This window comes from Salmo salar, chromosome ssa15 (assembly GCF_905237065.1).
Source record: "Salmo salar chromosome ssa15, Ssal_v3.1, whole genome shotgun sequence".
Taxonomy (NCBI): domain Eukaryota; kingdom Metazoa; phylum Chordata; class Actinopteri; order Salmoniformes; family Salmonidae; genus Salmo; species Salmo salar.
Genome location: NC_059456.1, coordinates 97,376,159 through 97,395,654, shown reverse-complemented (window position 1 = coordinate 97,395,654; position 19,496 = coordinate 97,376,159). Strand labels below are relative to the sequence as shown.

Sequence of the window (19,496 nt, the reverse complement as noted above, 5' to 3'; positions counted from 1 at the left end):
CTATACCACACCACTCTATACCACACCACTCTATAACACACCTCACTATGACACACCACTCTATAACACACCTCTCTATAACACACCACCCCTCACTATGACACACCTCACTATGACACACCCCACCTCACTATAACACACCACACTATACCACACCACTCTATACCACACCACTCTATAACACACCCCACCTCACTATGACACCCCTCACTAGGACACCCCTCACTATGACACCCCTCACTATACCACACCCCATCCCACTATACCACACCTCATCCCATTATACCACACCTCTATACCACACCACTCTATAACACACCACTCTATAACACACCACTATACCACACTACTATACCACACCACTCTATACCACACCACTCTATAACACACCACTCTATACCACACCACTCTATAACACACCACTCTATACCACACCACTCTATACCACACCACTCTATACCACACCACTCTATAACACAACACTCTACCACAACACTCTACCACACACCACTCTATACCACACCTCTAAACCACACCACTCTATACCACACCACTCTATACCACACCACTCTATACCACACTTCTCTATACCACACCACTCTATACCACACCACTCTATAACACACCACTCTATACCACACCACTCTATACCACACCACTCTATACCACACCACTATAACACACCTCTATACCACACCACTCTATACCACACCACTCTATACCACACCACTCTATACCACACCTCTATACCACACCACTCTATAACACACCACACTATACCACACCACTCTATACCACATCACTCTATACCACACCACTCTATAACACACCACTCTATAACACACCACTCTATACCACACCACTCTATAACACACCACTCTATACCACACCACTCTATACCACACCTCTATACCACACCACTCTATAACACACCACACTATACCACACCACTCTATACCACACCACTCTATACCACACCACTCTATACCACACCACTCTATACCACACCACTATACCACACCACTCTATACCACACCACTCTATACCACACTACTCTATACCACACCACTCTATAACACACCACTCTATAACACACCACTATACCACACCACTCTATACCACACTACTCTATACCACACTACTCTATACCACACCACTCTATACCACACCACTCTATACCACACCCCTCTATACCACACCACTCTATACCACACCACTCTATACCACACCACTCTATAACACACCACTCTATAACACACCACTCTATACCACACCACTCTATACCACACCACTCTACCACACTACTCTATACCACACCACTCTATACCACACCACTCTATACCACACCACTCTATACTACACCACTCTATACCACACCACTCTATACCACACCACTCTATAACACACCACTCTATACCACACCACTCTATACCACACCACACTATACCACACCACTATACCACACCTCTATACCACACCACTCTATACCACACCACTCTATACCACACCACTATACCACACCACTCTATACCACACCACTATACCACACCACTCTATACCACACCACTCTATACCACACCACTATACCACACCACTCTATACCACACCACTCTATAACACACCACTCTATACCACACCACTCTATACCACACCTCTATACCACACCACTCTATACCACACCACTCTATACCACACCACTATACCACACCACTCTATACCACACCACTCTATACCACACCACTATACCACACCACTCTATACCACACCACTCTATAACACACCAATCTATAACACACCACAGCACTATACCACACTTCACTATAACACACCTCACTCTTTGTGTTTTCTGTTCCTTACTGACTGACTTTAACCGTGCTGGTTTAACTGTGTCTTGTCAATGTCACTTCCCTGGTGTTAATTCTACTTTGCTCAGCGTTTTAGCCAGGTCGATGTCCACTCCCCCTACAGAAATCTAATTAGCATAATAACAAAATCCCCATAAAAAATCCATCCGTTTAATCTTGAGATGTCATTCCACCGCATCCGCCTATGTGACACTTCCGCATCTGCGGTGGAAGGTGACCAAGCTAGAGCGGTGTTTGTCAGACCAAGAGACATCTCGTAAATTGGTCGTCTCACAAAATCGTCTGTAGCGTCCGAATGGTTTGTCCTACAAATGGACAGATCAGACTCCTACAAACACGAAGGTCTTCTCCATTTTGCTCTACGACCCGACAGGCGTCTTGGGACTGGTCTGAAGTCGGTACAGCCGATCTGCCAACTTCTGTCTATAGCGTCCTAACTGTTTGGGCTACACACTAATATGACTCATCTGTGCAAAGGTGAGACTCTCAAAACACATTAATGTGAGTTATTTGGCTGTAGGACGTCCACAGGCCTCACAAGACTCGTCTGAAGGTCCCCCGGTATACAGTATATGGAGACTGTTTAGTTACAAAAATAAGGGGTTAAATACATATTTAAAAAAATAACAAATGTTTCCTGATCTTATATCACTCAGATATAGGATTGACATTTCAGAACAAACTTCTTTTAGAATTTTTTGGGGGTGCTATCTGATGTTCTGTGTCGTGAATCTGTTATTCATTGTGTTTTGTATGGGAAAATAGCATTAAGGCCAAATAAAAATGTTCATCAAATAATATATATATTTTTTTAATACTTCTAGCGGTCTTCAAAATGAAATAGCAAAAATTATCCTTGGGTTGACCTTAAAACAATTCTATATAACTTAGTAGTGCCCCCCCACTGCTGATTTTATTCATGGACCCAAAGATGCTTTTGGGAGTTGGTTTCTAATGTACAGTATGTGTGTTTTTAGCCCTAATGTCATAATGTCTTGTGTTTCAGCTCTGATGTGTATCGTGAAGCCAGACGGGCCTCCACAGCTCTGTAAGACCGACGAGATCGGAGAGATAGTGCTGAACTCCAGGGCTGGAGGAACTATGTACTACGGTCTACCTGGAGTCACCAAGAACACCTTCGAGGTGAGGAGAGGACTGTTTACTGAACCCTCATCAAGTTTCTGCATTTCTATATATATAGAAAACCAGTCAGTATCTGGTGTGACCACCATTTGCCTCATGCAGCTTGACACGTCTCCTTCTCATAGAGTTGATCAGGCTGTTGATTGTGGCCTGCTGTGGAATGTTGTCCCACTCCTCTTCAATGGCTGGATATTGGCAGGAACTGGAACACGCTGTCGTACATGTCAATCCAGAGCATCCCAAACATGCTCAATGGGTGACATGTCTGAGTATGCAGGCCATGGAAGAGCTGGGACATTTTCAGTTTTCAGGAATTGGGTACAGATCCTTTGACATGGGGCCGTGCATTATCATGCTGAAACATGAGGTGATGGCGGTGGATGAATGGCACGACAATGGGCCTCAGGATCTCGTCACAGTATCTCTGTGCATTCAATTTGCTATCAATAAAATGCAATTGTGTTAATTGTCCGTAGCTTATGCCTGCCCATACCATAACCCCACCGCCACCACGGGGCCCTCTGTTCAAAACGTTGATATCAGCAAACCGCTCGCCCACACAACGCCATACACGTAGTCTGCGATTGTGAGGACGGTTGGACGTACTGCCAAATTCTCTAAAACAATGTTGGAAGTGGCTTATGGTAGAGAAATGAGCATTCAATAATCTGGCAACAGTTCTGGTGGACATTCCTGCAGTCAGCACGCACATTGCACGCTCCCTCAACTTGAAACATCTGTGGCATTGTGTGACAAAACTGCACCTTTTTTTCCGCACAATATGCACCTGTGTAATGATCATGCTGTTTATTCAGCATCTTGATATTATCTTGGCAAAGGAGAAATGTTCACTAACAGGGATGTAAACAAATTTGTGCACAAAATTTGAGAGAAATAAACTTTGTGCGTATGGAACATTTCTGGGATCTTTTATTTCAGCTAAAGAAACATAGGACCAGCACTTTACATGTGGCGTTTATATTTTTGTTCAGTATCTTATTTAATTATTTCATGTATTTTACAAGAGAGGGGACCAGAGATAATTAGACACCTGTGATAATCTGAAGTACCCATAAGGGCCAGTTAATTCTGGTATATTACTGGTAAACTTAAAGTTTCCAGTAATATACCCTCCCTTTGCAACGCTGGTCTCTCTAACCTGAGTTGAGGAGTTGTTGACAGTTAAACGTGTTGTTGTGATTGGTTGAAAGGATGATCATTATGTAATATATTATGCCGTAACCTCCATAACTGAAAGTGTGTCTCTGTGCAGGTGATTCCTGTGAACCAGGCTGGAGCTCCGATAGGAGACATCCCCTTCACTAGGACTGGCCTGCTGGGCTTCGTAGGGCCGGTAAGATAGAAAGACAGTCATTTTAGGCCCTACCTAACCTATTCAGTCTATAGCTATGCACAACTACTTTATATCAACAAAACATGTCAATGTAGAATAGAATTTTGGTGTCTCTGTGTCTGTTGATGTCTAGAAAATGAAAATAAATAGTGACATTGCTTTGTGACCTGCTATTCCCCTCCCTAACTCCACAGGGAAGTCTGGTGTTTGTAGTGGGGAAGAACGAAGGGCTCCTGACGGTCAGTGGTAGACGACACAATGCTGATGACTTGGTGGCCACAGCCCTGGCCGTGGAGCCTGTCAAAACAGTCTACAGGGGGAGGTGAGTGTCATGAGTGCAGTCCTTATGGTGTGTTTTGCCTAGTTGGTAAGGTGTGAGTGCTTTGGCTGTGGAGCCTGTCAAAACAGGTGAGTGCCACAGTCATTCTGCTGAGGTGTTAAAGCGTGAGAGTGTGCCGTGCTGTCTTGTCACTCCCTCTCCCTGGTGTAGGATCACTGTGTGCTCTGTGACGGTGTTCTCTGGTGTGAGAGTAGGTTGTTATTGTGGGCTGTGTGTGTTATTGCTGACTGACTCTCTCCCTGGTGTAGGATCGCCGTGTTCTCTGTGACGGTGTTCTATGATGAGAGGATAGTGATTGTAGCAGAACAAAGACCAGACGCCAGTGAAGAGGACAGCTTCCAGTGGATGAGCAGAGTACTACAGGTACATGTTTTTATGTGTGCGCGTGTGTGTTCTCTCCTCTATAAATATATCTATCTCACTACTGAAGATGCATATTGTCTCATATCTACTATAGGTACCTGGTATTATCTATCCTTCCATCTATTTATCATTTATCTTCACTTGTCCAACTCACCCCACACCTTTATAATCAATCTCCATATGTTTCTTTCTAGTTATCTATCAGTGTGCACTTTTTAGGTTAAAGGTGCAATATGCAGAAATCGCTTCGCCATTTCCTGGTTGCGGAAACTAATAGTTTGCCTAATTTCAGTTTATGTGGCGAAACAAGCTAGTATAGTGTAGATAATCATTGTACCATATAAACAGATGTGAAATATCTTTTCTATTACCAAAAATATTGTATTTTCAGCTTTTTGAAGTAAAAAAAAAACAACTCCAAAATGAAACTTTAAAACAGAAGCATAGAAATAGCGCACATAACAGATCTACTGCTTCTTAGACTGGCTTTCAATGAGAATGTCAGATCTATGACTCACATTTCTATGTGAATTTGGTTGAGTCGCCCAAAAAGTTACATATTGAGCTTTAAGTTAGTAGTAGAAGTACATTAACAGCAGTGGTGGGAAAAGTACTCAATTGTCATACTTGAGTAAAAGTAAAGATACCATAATAGAAAATGACTCAAGTGAAAGTCACCCAGTAAAATACTACTTCAGTAAAAGTATTTGATTTTAAATGTACTAAAGTATCTAAAGTAAATGGAATGCTAAAATATACTTAAGTATCAAAAGTACAAGTATAAACCATTTAAAATTCTTTATATTAATCAAACCAGACAGATAGCCGGGGGCAAACTCCAACACTCAAACACCATTTACAAACAAAGCATTTGTGTTTAGTGAGTCTGCCAGATCAGAGGCAGTAGGGATGACCAGGGATGTTCTCTTGATAAGTGTGTGAATTGGACCATTTTCCTGTCAAAATGTAACAAGTACTTTTGGGTGTCAGGGAAAATGTATGGAGTAAAAAGTACATTATTTTCTTTAGGAATGTAGTAAAGTAAAAGTTGTCAAAGTAGAGAGGCCCCCAAAAACTACTTAAGTAGTACTTTAAAGTATTTTTACTTAAGTACTTTACACCGCCGATTTAACAGTAAGCCGTGTGTTCTGTCTACTATAGGCTATAGATGGTATCCACCAGGTGGGTCTGTACTGCCTAGCCCTGGTCCCAGCCAACACGTTACCCTGTTATAGGTAGCACACCTAACAACAGTGCAAACAGTACTGGAATCACATAAACAGTATATCATGTGTTTTCCTCTATAGGCTATAGACAGTATCCACCAGGTGGGTCTGTACTGCCTAGCCCTGGTCCCAGCCAACACGTTACCCAAGACCCCCCTGGGTGGGATCCACATCTCTGAGACCAAACAGAACTTCCTAGAGGGGAACCTGCACCCCTGTAACATCCTCCTCTGTCCGCACACCTGTGTTACCAACCTGCCCAAACCACGGCAGAAACAACCAGGTATTGGTGTGTGTGTGGCTGTAATGATTGTCTATATCTCTGACACAGTGACACTTGACACTGTAGTAGGTGTGTACCTCTAACCCTCCTCTCCTCTCCTCTCCGTACTATAGTTGGAGTGGGCCCGGCCTCCATCATGGTTGGTAACCTGGTAGCAGGAAACAGGATGGCCCAGGCTGCAGGCAGAGAGCTGGGCGTGGTGGAGGAAGAGGGTCTGGTCAGGAAGGTAAGACCCCACTGAGCCAGCAAGGTGTCGGCCCTAAAGTGTGAAAACAAACACTACGGTCTGTCTTCAATACTCACCAACACCAGGAATGGAGCACAGCTGCTTTTACCAACAATCACCATCTTATTTACCGTAGTCCTAATGACAAACGTATAACAGAAGCTTTGTTCTGTCTCTACTTCTTATTTACCGTAGTCCTAATGACAAACGTATAACAGAAGCTTTGTTCTGTCTCTACTTCTTATTTACCGTAGTCCTAATGACAAACGTATAACAGAAGCTTTGTTCTGTCTCTACTTCTTATTTACCGTAGTCCTAATGACAAACGTATAACAGAAGCTTTGTTCTGTCTCTACTTCTTATTTACCGTAGTCCTAATGACAAACGTATAACAGAAGCTTTGTTCTGTCTCTACTTCTTATTTACCGTAGTCCTAATGACAAACGTATAACAGAAGCTTTGTTCTGTCTCTACTTCTTATTTACCGTAGTCCTAATGACAAACGTATAACAGAAGCTTTGTTCTGTCTCTACTTCTTATTTACCGTAGTCCTAATGACAAACGTATAACAGAAGCTTTGTTCTGTCTCTACTTCTTATTTACCGTAGTCCTAATGACAAACGTATAACAGAAGCTTTGTTCTGTCTCTACTTCTTATTTACCGTAGTCCTAATGACAAACGTATAACAGAAGCTTTGTTCTGTCTCTACTTCTTATTTACCGTAGTCCTAATGACAAACGTATAACAGAAGCTTTGTTCTGTCTCTACTTCTTATTTACCGTAGTCCTAATGACAAACGTATAACAGAAGCTTTGTTCTGTCTCTACTTCTTATTTACCGTAGTCCTAATGACAAACGTATAACAGAAGCTTTGTTCTGTCTCTACTTCTTATTTACCGTAGTCCTAATGACAAACGTATAACAGAAGCTTTGTTCTGTCTCTACTTCTTATTTACCGTAGTCCTAATGACAAACGTATAACAGAAGCTTTGTTCTGTCTCTACTTCTTATTTACCGTAGTCCTAATGACAAACGTATAACAGAAGCTTTGTTCTGTCTCTACTTCTTATTTACCGTAGTCCTAATGACAAACGTATAACAGAAGCTTTGTTCTGTCTCTACTTCTTATTTACCGTAGTCCTAATGACAAACGTATAACAGAAGCTTTGTTCTGTCTCTACTTCTTATTTACCGTAGTCCTAATGACAAACGTATAACAGAAGCTTTGTTCTGTCTCTACTTCTTATTTACCGTAGTCCTAATGACAAACGTATAACAGAAGCTTTGTTCTGTCTCTACTTCTTATTTACCGTAGTCCTAATGACAAACGTATAACAGAAGCTTTGTTCTGTCTCTACTTCTTATTTACCGTAGTCCTAATGACAAACGTATAACAGAAGCTTTGTTCTGTCTCTACTTCTTATTTACCGTAGTCCTAATGACAAACGTATAACAGAAGCTTTGTTCTGTCTCTACTTCTTATTTACCGTAGTCCTAATGACAAACGTATAACAGAAGCTTTGTTCTGTCTCTACTTCTTATTTACCGTAGTCCTAATGACAAACGTATAACAGAAGCTTTGTTCTGTCTCTACTTCTTATTTACCGTAGTCCTAATGACAAACGTATAACAGAAGCTTTGTTCTGTCTCTACTTCTTATTTACCGTAGTCCTAATGACAAACGTATAACAGAAGCTTTGTTCTGTCTCTACTTCTTATTTACCGTAGTCCTAATGACAAACGTATAACAGAAGCTTTGTTCTGTCTCTACTTCTTATTTACCGTAGTCCTAATGACAAACGTATAACAGAAGCTTTGTTCTGTCTCTACTTCTTATTTACCGTAGTCCTAATGACAAACGTATAACAGAAGCTTTGTTCTGTCTCTACTTCTTATTTACCGTAGTCCTAATGACAAACGTATAACAGAAGCTTTGTTCTGTCTCTACTTCTTATTTACCGTAGTCCTAATGACAAACGTATAACAGAAGCTTTGTTCTGTCTCTACTTCTTATTTACCGTAGTCCTAATGACAAACGTATAACAGAAGCTTTGTTCTGTCTCTACTTCTTATTTACCGTAGTCCTAATGACAAACGTATAACAGAAGCTTTGTTCTGTCTCTACTTCTTATTTACCGTAGTCCTAATGACAAACGTATAACAGAAGCTTTGTTCTGTCTCTACTTCTTATTTACCGTAGTCCTAATGACAAACGTATAACAGAAGCTTTGTTCTGTCTCTACTTCTTATTTACCGTAGTCCTAATGACAAACGTATAACAGAAGCTTTGTTCTGTCTCTACTTCTTATTTACCGTAGTCCTAATGACAAACGTATAACAGAAGCTTTGTTCTGTCTCTACTTCTTATTTACCGTAGTCCTAATGACAAACGTATAACAGAAGCTTTGTTCTGTCTCTACTTCTTATTTACCGTAGTCCTAATGACAAACGTATAACAGAAGCTTTGTTCTGTCTCTACTTCTTATTTACCGTAGTCCTAATGACAAACGTATAACAGAAGCTTTGTTCTGTCTCTACTTCTTATTTACCGTAGTCCTAATGACAAACGTATAACAGAAGCTTTGTTCTGTCTCTACTTCTTATTTACCGTAGTCCTAATGACAAACGTATAACAGAAGCTTTGTTCTGTCTCTACTTCTTATTTACCGTAGTCCTAATGACAAACGTATAACAGAAGCTTTGTTCTGTCTCTACTTCTTATTTACCGTAGTCCTAATGACAAACGTATAACAGAAGCTTTGTTCTGTCTCTACTTCTTATTTACCGTAGTCCTAATGACAAACGTATAACAGAAGCTTTGTTCTGTCTCTACTTCTTATTTACCGTAGTCCTAATGACAAACGTATAACAGAAGCTTTGTTCTGTCTCTACTTCTTATTTACCGTAGTCCTAATGACAAACGTATAACAGAAGCTTTGTTCTGTCTCTACTTCTTATTTACCGTAGTCCTAATGACAAACGTATAACAGAAGCTTTGTTCTGTCTCTACTTCTTATTTACCGTAGTCCTAATGACAAACGTATAACAGAAGCTTTGTTCTGTCTCTACTTCTTATTTACCGTAGTCCTAATGACAAACGTATAACAGAAGCTTTGTTCTGTCTCTACTTCTTATTTACCGTAGTCCTAATGACAAACGTATAACAGAAGCTTTGTTCTGTCTCTACTTCTTATTTACCGTAGTCCTAATGACAAACGTATAACAGAAGCTTTGTTCTGTCTCTACTTCTTATTTACCGTAGTCCTAATGACAAACGTATAACAGAAGCTTTGTTCTGTCTCTACTTCTTATTTACCGTAGTCCTAATGACAAACGTATAACAGAAGCTTTGTTCTGTCTCTACTTCTTATTTACCGTAGTCCTAATGACAAACGTATAACAGAAGCTTTGTTCTGTCTCTACTTCTTATTTACCGTAGTCCTAATGACAAACGTATAACAGAAGCTTTGTTCTGTCTCTACTTCTTATTTACCGTAGTCCTAATGACAAACGTATAACAGAAGCTTTGTTCTGTCTCTACTTCTTATTTACCGTAGTCCTAATGACAAACGTATAACAGAAGCTTTGTTCTGTCTCTACTTCTTATTTACCGTAGTCCTAATGACAAACGTATAACAGAAGCTTTGTTCTGTCTCTACTTCTTATTTACCGTAGTCCTAATGACAAACGTATAACAGAAGCTTTGTTCTGTCTCTACTTCTTATTTACCGTAGTCCTAATGACAAACGTATAACAGAAGCTTTGTTCTGTCTCTACTTCTTATTTACCGTAGTCCTAATGACAAACGTATAACAGAAGCTTTGTTCTGTCTCTACTTCTTATTTACCGTAGTCCTAATGACAAACGTATAACAGAAGCTTTGTTCTGTCTCTACTTCTTATTTACCGTAGTCCTAATGACAAACGTATAACAGAAGCTTTGTTCTGTCTCTACTTCTTATTTACCGTAGTCCTAATGACAAACGTATAACAGAAGCTTTGTTCTGTCTCTACTTCTTATTTACCGTAGTCCTAATGACAAACGTATAACAGAAGCTTTGTTCTGTCTCTACTTCTTATTTACCGTAGTCCTAATGACAAACGTATAACAGAAGCTTTGTTCTGTCTCTACTTCTTATTTACCGTAGTCCTAATGACAAACGTATAACAGAAGCTTTGTTCTGTCTCTACTTCTTATTTACCGTAGTCCTAATGACAAACGTATAACAGAAGCTTTGTTCTGTCTCTACTTCTTATTTACCGTAGTCCTAATGACAAACGTATAACAGAAGCTTTGTTCTGTCTCTACTTCTTATTTACCGTAGTCCTAATGACAAACGTATAACAGAAGCTTTGTTCTGTCTCTACTTCTTATTTACCGTAGTCCTAATGACAAACGTATAACAGAAGCTTTGTTCTGTCTCTACTTCTTATTTACCGTAGTCCTAATGACAAACGTATAACAGAAGCTTTGTTCTGTCTCTACTTCTTATTTACCGTAGTCCTAATGACAAACGTATAACAGAAGCTTTGTTCTGTCTCTACTTCTTATTTACCGTAGTCCTAATGACAAACGTATAACAGAAGCTTTGTTCTGTCTCTACTTCTTATTTACCGTAGTCCTAATGACAAACGTATAACAGAAGCTTTGTTCTGTCTCTACTTCTTATTTACCGTAGTCCTAATGACAAACGTATAACAGAAGCTTTGTTCTGTCTCTACTTCTTATTTACCGTAGTCCTAATGACAAACGTATAACAGAAGCTTTGTTCTGTCTCTACTTCTTATTTACCGTAGTCCTAATGACAAACGTATAACAGAAGCTTTGTTCTGTCTCTACTTCTTATTTACCGTAGTCCTAATGACAAACGTATAACAGAAGCTTTGTTCTGTCTCTACTTCTTATTTACCGTAGTCCTAATGACAAACGTATAACAGAAGCTTTGTTCTGTCTCTACTTCTTATTTACCGTAGTCCTAATGACAAACGTATAACAGAAGCTTTGTTCTGTCTCTACTTCTTATTTACCGTAGTCCTAATGACAAACGTATAACAGAAGCTTTGTTCTGTCTCTACTTCTTATTTACCGTAGTCCTAATGACAAACGTATAACAGAAGCTTTGTTCTGTCTCTACTTCTTATTTACCGTAGTCCTAATGACAAACGTATAACAGAAGCTTTGTTCTGTCTCTACTTCTTATTTACCGTAGTCCTAATGACAAACGTATAACAGAAGCTTTGTTCTGTCTCTACTTCTTATTTACCGTAGTCCTAATGACAAACGTATAACAGAAGCTTTGTTCTGTCTCTACTTCTTATTTACCGTAGTCCTAATGACAAACGTATAACAGAAGCTTTGTTCTGTCTCTACTTCTTATTTACCGTAGTCCTAATGACAAACGTATAACAGAAGCTTTGTTCTGTCTCTACTTCTTATTTACCGTAGTCCTAATGACAAACGTATAACAGAAGCTTTGTTCTGTCTCTACTTCTTATTTACCGTAGTCCTAATGACAAACGTATAACAGAAGCTTTGTTCTGTCTCTACTTCTTATTTACCGTAGTCCTAATGACAAACGTATAACAGAAGCTTTGTTCTGTCTCTACTTCTTATTTACCGTAGTCCTAATGACAAACGTATAACAGAAGCTTTGTTCTGTCTCTACTTCTTATTTACCGTAGTCCTAATGACAAACGTATAACAGAAGCTTTGTTCTGTCTCTACTTCTTATTTACCGTAGTCCTAATGACAAACGTATAACAGAAGCTTTGTTCTGTCTCTACTTCTTATTTACCGTAGTCCTAATGACAAACGTATAACAGAAGCTTTGTTCTGTCTCTACTTCTTATTTACCGTAGTCCTAATGACAAACGTATAACAGAAGCTTTGTTCTGTCTCTACTTCTTATTTACCGTAGTCCTAATGACAAACGTATAACAGAAGCTTTGTTCTGTCTCTACTTCTTATTTACCGTAGTCCTAATGACAAACGTATAACAGAAGCTTTGTTCTGTCTCTACTTCTTATTTACCGTAGTCCTAATGACAAACGTATAACAGAAGCTTTGTTCTGTCTCTACTTCTTATTTACCGTAGTCCTAATGACAAACGTATAACAGAAGCTTTGTTCTGTCTCTACTTCTTATTTACCGTAGTCCTAATGACAAACGTATAACAGAAGCTTTGTTCTGTCTCTACTTCTTATTTACCGTAGTCCTAATGACAAACGTATAACAGAAGCTTTGTTCTGTCTCTACTTCTTATTTACCGTAGTCCTAATGACAAACGTATAACAGAAGCTTTGTTCTGTCTCTACTTCTTATTTACCGTAGTCCTAATGACAAACGTATAACAGAAGCTTTGTTCTGTCTCTACTTCTTATTTACCGTAGTCCTAATGACAAACGTATAACAGAAGCTTTGTTCTGTCTCTACTTCTTATTTACCGTAGTCCTAATGACAAACGTATAACAGAAGCTTTGTTCTGTCTCTACTTCTTATTTACCGTAGTCCTAATGACAAACGTATAACAGAAGCTTTGTTCTGTCTCTACTTCTTATTTACCGTAGTCCTAATGACAAACGTATAACAGAAGCTTTGTTCTGTCTCTACTTCTTATTTACCGTAGTCCTAATGACAAACGTATAACAGAAGCTTTGTTCTGTCTCTACTTCTTATTTACCGTAGTCCTAATGACAAACGTATAACAGAAGCTTTGTTCTGTCTCTACTTCTTATTTACCGTAGTCCTAATGACAAACGTATAACAGAAGCTTTGTTCTGTCTCTACTTCTTATTTACCGTAGTCCTAATGACAAACGTATAACAGAAGCTTTGTTCTGTCTCTACTTCTTATTTACCGTAGTCCTAATGACAAACGTATAACAGAAGCTTTGTTCTGTCTCTACTTCTTATTTACCGTAGTCCTAATGACAAACGTATAACAGAAGCTTTGTTCTGTCTCTACTTCTTATTTACCGTAGTCCTAATGACAAACGTATAACAGAAGCTTTGTTCTGTCTCTACTTCTTATTTACCGTAGTCCTAATGACAAACGTATAACAGAAGCTTTGTTCTGTCTCTACTTCTTATTTACCGTAGTCCTAATGACAAACGTATAACAGAAGCTTTGTTCTGTCTCTACTTCTTATTTACCGTAGTCCTAATGACAAACGTATAACAGAAGCTTTGTTCTGTCTCTACTTCTTATTTACCGTAGTCCTAATGACAAACGTATAACAGAAGCTTTGTTCTGTCTCTACTTCTTATTTACCGTAGTCCTAATGACAAACGTATAACAGAAGCTTTGTTCTGTCTCTACTTCTTATTTACCGTAGTCCTAATGACAAACGTATAACAGAAGCTTTGTTCTGTCTCTACTTCTTATTTACCGTAGTCCTAATGACAAACGTATAACAGAAGCTTTGTTCTGTCTCTACTTCTTATTTACCGTAGTCCTAATGACAAACGTATAACAGAAGCTTTGTTCTGTCTCTACTTCTTATTTACCGTAGTCCTAATGACAAACGTATAACAGAAGCTTTGTTCTGTCTCTACTTCTTATTTACCGTAGTCCTAATGACAAACGTATAACAGAAGCTTTGTTCTGTCTCTACTTCTTATTTACCGTAGTCCTAATGACAAACGTATAACAGAAGCTTTGTTCTGTCTCTACTTCTTATTTACCGTAGTCCTAATGACAAACGTATAACAGAAGCTTTGTTCTGTCTCTACTTCTTATTTACCGTAGTCCTAATGACAAACGTATAACAGAAGCTTTGTTCTGTCTCTACTTCTTATTTACCGTAGTCCTAATGACAAACGTATAACAGAAGCTTTGTTCTGTCTCTACTTCTTATTTACCGTAGTCCTAATGACAAACGTATAACAGAAGCTTTGTTCTGTCTCTACTTCTTATTTACCGTAGTCCTAATGACAAACGTATAACAGAAGCTTTGTTCTGTCTCTACTTCTTATTTACCGTAGTCCTAATGACAAACGTATAACAGAAGCTTTGTTCTGTCTCTACTTCTTATTTACCGTAGTCCTAATGACAAACGTATAACAGAAGCTTTGTTCTGTCTCTACTTCTTATTTACCGTAGTCCTAATGACAAACGTATAACAGAAGCTTTGTTCTGTCTCTACTTCTTATTTACCGTAGTCCTAATGACAAACGTATAACAGAAGCTTTGTTCTGTCTCTACTTCTTATTTACCGTAGTCCTAATGACAAACGTATAACAGAAGCTTTGTTCTGTCTCTACTTCTTATTTACCGTAGTCCTAATGACAAACGTATAACAGAAGCTTTGTTCTGTCTCTACTTCTTATTTACCGTAGTCCTAATGACAAACGTATAACAGAAGCTTTGTTCTGTCTCTACTTCTTATTTACCGTAGTCCTAATGACAAACGTATAACAGAAGCTTTGTTCTGTCTCTACTTCTTATTTACCGTAGTCCTAATGACAAACGTATAACAGAAGCTTTGTTCTGTCTCTACTTCTTATTTACCGTAGTCCTAATGACAAACGTATAACAGAAGCTTTGTTCTGTCTCTACTTCTTATTTACCGTAGTCCTAATGACAAACGTATAACAGAAGCTTTGTTCTGTCTCTACTTCTTATTTACCGTAGTCCTAATGACAAACGTATAACAGAAGCTTTGTTCTGTCTCTACTTCTTATTTACCGTAGTCCTAATGACAAACGTATAACAGAAGCTTTGTTCTGTCTCTACTTCTTATTTACCGTAGTCCTAATGACAAACGTATAACAGAAGCTTTGTTCTGTCTCTACTTCTTATTTACCGTAGTCCTAATGACAAACGTATAACAGAAGCTTTGTTCTGTCTCTACTTCTTATTTACCGTAGTCCTAATGACAAACGTATAACAGAAGCTTTGTTCTGTCTCTACTTCTTATTTACCGTAGTCCTAATGACAAACGTATAACAGAAGCTTTGTTCTGTCTCTACTTCTTATTTACCGTAGTCCTAATGACAAACGTATAACAGAAGCTTTGTTCTGTCTCTACTTCTTATTTACCGTAGTCCTAATGACAAACGTATAACAGAAGCTTTGTTCTGTCTCTACTTCTTATTTACCGTAGTCCTAATGACAAACGTATAACAGAAGCTTTGTTCTGTCTCTACTTCTTATTTACCGTAGTCCTAATGACAAACGTATAACAGAAGCTTTGTTCTGTCTCTACTTCTTATTTACCGTAGTCCTAATGACAAACGTATAACAGAAGCTTTGTTCTGTCTCTACTTCTTATTTACCGTAGTCCTAATGACAAACGTATAACAGAAGCTTTGTTCTGTCTCTACTTCTTATTTACCGTAGTCCTAATGACAAACGTATAACAGAAGCTTTGTTCTGTCTCTACTTCTTATTTACCGTAGTCCTAATGACAAACGTATAACAGAAGCTTTGTTCTGTCTCTACTTCTTATTTACCGTAGTCCTAATGACAAACGTATAACAGAAGCTTTGTTCTGTCTCTACTTCTTATTTACCGTAGTCCTAATGACAAACGTATAACAGAAGCTTTGTTCTGTCTCTACTTCTTATTTACCGTAGTCCTAATGACAAACGTATAACAGAAGCTTTGTTCTGTCTCTACTTCTTATTTACCGTAGTCCTAATGACAAACGTATAACAGAAGCTTTGTTCTGTCTCTACTTCTTATTTACCGTAGTCCTAATGACAAACGTATAACAGAAGCTTTGTTCTGTCTCTACTTCTTATTTACCGTAGTCCTAATGACAAACGTATAACAGAAGCTTTGTTCTGTCTCTACTTCTTATTTACCGTAGTCCTAATGACAAACGTATAACAGAAGCTTTGTTCTGTCTCTACTTCTTATTTACCGTAGTCCTAATGACAAACGTATAACAGAAGCTTTGTTCTGTCTCTACTTCTTATTTACCGTAGTCCTAATGACAAACGTATAACAGAAGCTTTGTTCTGTCTCTACTTCTTATTTACCGTAGTCCTAATGACAAACGTATAACAGAAGCTTTGTTCTGTCTCTACTTCTTATTTACCGTAGTCCTAATGACAAACGTATAACAGAAGCTTTGTTCTGTCTCTACTTCTTATTTACCGTAGTCCTAATGACAAACGTATAACAGAAGCTTTGTTCTGTCTCTACTTCTTATTTACCGTAGTCCTAATGACAAACGTATAACAGAAGCTTTGTTCTGTCTCTACTTCTTATTTACCGTAGTCCTAATGACAAACGTATAACAGAAGCTTTGTTCTGTCTCTACTTCTTATTTACCGTAGTCCTAATGACAAACGTATAACAGAAGCTTTGTTCTGTCTCTACTTCTTATTTACCGTAGTCCTAATGACAAACGTATAACAGAAGCTTTGTTCTGTCTCTACTTCTTATTTACCGTAGTCCTAATGACAAACGTATAACAGAAGCTTTGTTCTGTCTCTACTTCTTATTTACCGTAGTCCTAATGACAAACGTATAACAGAAGCTTTGTTCTGTCTCTACTTCTTATTTACCGTAGTCCTAATGACAAACGTATAACAGAAGCTTTGTTCTGTCTCTACTTCTTATTTACCGTAGTCCTAATGACAAACGTATAACAGAAGCTTTGTTCTGTCTCTACTTCTTATTTACCGTAGTCCTAATGACAAACGTATAACAGAAGCTTTGTTCTGTCTCTACTTCTTATTTACCGTAGTCCTAATGACAAACGTATAACAGAAGCTTTGTTCTGTCTCTACTTCTTATTTACCGTAGTCCTAATGACAAACGTATAACAGAAGCTTTGTTCTGTCTCTACTTCTTATTTACCGTAGTCCTAATGACAAACGTATAACAGAAGCTTTGTTCTGTCTCTACTTCTTATTTACCGTAGTCCTAATGACAAACGTATAACAGAAGCTTTGTTCTGTCTCTACTTCTTATTTACCGTAGTCCTAATGACAAACGTATAACAGAAGCTTTGTTCTGTCTCTACTTCTTATTTACCGTAGTCCTAATGACAAACGTATAACAGAAGCTTTGTTCTGTCTCTACTTCTTATTTACCGTAGTCCTAATGACAAACGTATAACAGAAGCTTTGTTCTGTCTCTACTTCTTATTTACCGTAGTCCTAATGACAAACGTATAACAGAAGCTTTGTTCTGTCTCTACTTCTTATTTACCGTAGTCCTAATGACAAACGTATAACAGAAGCTTTGTTCTGTCTCTACTTCTTATTTACCGTAGTCCTAATGACAAACGTATAACAGAAGCTTTGTTCTGTCTCTACTTCTTATTTACCGTAGTCCTAATGACAAACGTATAACAGAAGCTTTGTTCTGTCTCTACTTCTTATTTACCGTAGTCCTAATGACAAACGTATAACAGAAGCTTTGTTCTGTCTCTACTTCTTATTTACCGTAGTCCTAATGACAAACGTATAACAGAAGCTTTGTTCTGTCTCTACTTCTTATTTACCGTAGTCCTAATGACAAACGTATAACAGAAGCTTTGTTCTGTCTCTACTTCTTATTTACCGTAGTCCTAATGACAAACGTATAACAGAAGCTTTGTTCTGTCTCTACTTCTTATTTACCGTAGTCCTAATGACAAACGTATAACAGAAGCTTTGTTCTGTCTCTACTTCTTATTTACCGTAGTCCTAATGACAAACGTATAACAGAAGCTTTGTTCTGTCTCTACTTCTTATTTACCGTAGTCCTAATGACAAACGTATAACAGAAGCTTTGTTCTGTCTCTACTTCTTATTTACCGTAGTCCTAATGACAAACGTATAACAGAAGCTTTGTTCTGTCTCTACTTCTTATTTACCGTAGTCCTAATGACAAACGTATAACAGAAGCTTTGTTCTGTCTCTACTTCTTATTTACCGTAGTCCTAATGACAAACGTATAACAGAAGCTTTGTTCTGTCTCTACTTCTTATTTACCGTAGTCCTAATGACAAACGTATAACAGAAGCTTTGTTCTGTCTCTACTTCTTATTTACCGTAGTCCTAATGACAAACGTATAACAGAAGCTTTGTTCTGTCTCTACTTCTTATTTACCGTAGTCCTAATGACAAACGTATAACAGAAGCTTTGTTCTGTCTCTACTTCTTATTTACCGTAGTCCTAATGACAAACGTATAACAGAAGCTTTGTTCTGTCTCTACTTCTTATTTACCGTAGTCCTAATGACAAACGTATAACAGAAGCTTTGTTCTGTCTCTACTTCTTATTTACCGTAGTCCTAATGACAAACGTATAACAGAAGCTTTGTTCTGTCTCTACTTCTTATTTACCGTAGTCCTAATGACAAACGTATAACAGAAGCTTTGTTCTGTCTCTACTTCTTATTTACCGTAGTCCTAATGACAAACGTATAACAGAAGCTTTGTTCTGTCTCTACTTCTTATTTACCGTAGTCCTAATGACAAACGTATAACAGAAGCTTTGTTCTGTCTCTACTTCTTATTTACCGTAGTCCTAATGACAAACGTATAACAGAAGCTTTGTTCTGTCTCTACTTCTTATTTACCGTAGTCCTAATGACAAACGTATAACAGAAGCTTTGTTCTGTCTCTACTTCTTATTTACCGTAGTCCTAATGACAAACGTATAACAGAAGCTTTGTTCTGTCTCTACTTCTTATTTACCGTAGTCCTAATGACAAACGTATAACAGAAGCTTTGTTCTGTCTCTACTTCTTATTT

General features: G+C 38.3%; 1 protein-coding gene across 2 annotated transcripts in view; it reads left to right on the top strand.

Moving 5' to 3' along the window:
- LOC106572725 (disco-interacting protein 2 homolog B-A) overlaps nucleotides 1-19,496 on the top strand; it is a 142,600-nt gene that overhangs the window by 91,624 nt on the left and 31,480 nt on the right. For both annotated transcript variants that reach the window (XM_045696379.1, XM_045696380.1), the window contains exons 18-23: nucleotides 2,872-3,008; nucleotides 4,282-4,362; nucleotides 4,557-4,684; nucleotides 4,951-5,065; nucleotides 6,373-6,574; nucleotides 6,688-6,800. In XM_045696379.1, coding sequence (XP_045552335.1) covers nucleotides 2,872-3,008; nucleotides 4,282-4,362; nucleotides 4,557-4,684; nucleotides 4,951-5,065; nucleotides 6,373-6,574; nucleotides 6,688-6,800 — 776 coding nt within the window. The remainder of the gene's footprint in view (nucleotides 1-2,871; nucleotides 3,009-4,281; nucleotides 4,363-4,556; nucleotides 4,685-4,950; nucleotides 5,066-6,372; nucleotides 6,575-6,687; nucleotides 6,801-19,496) is intronic.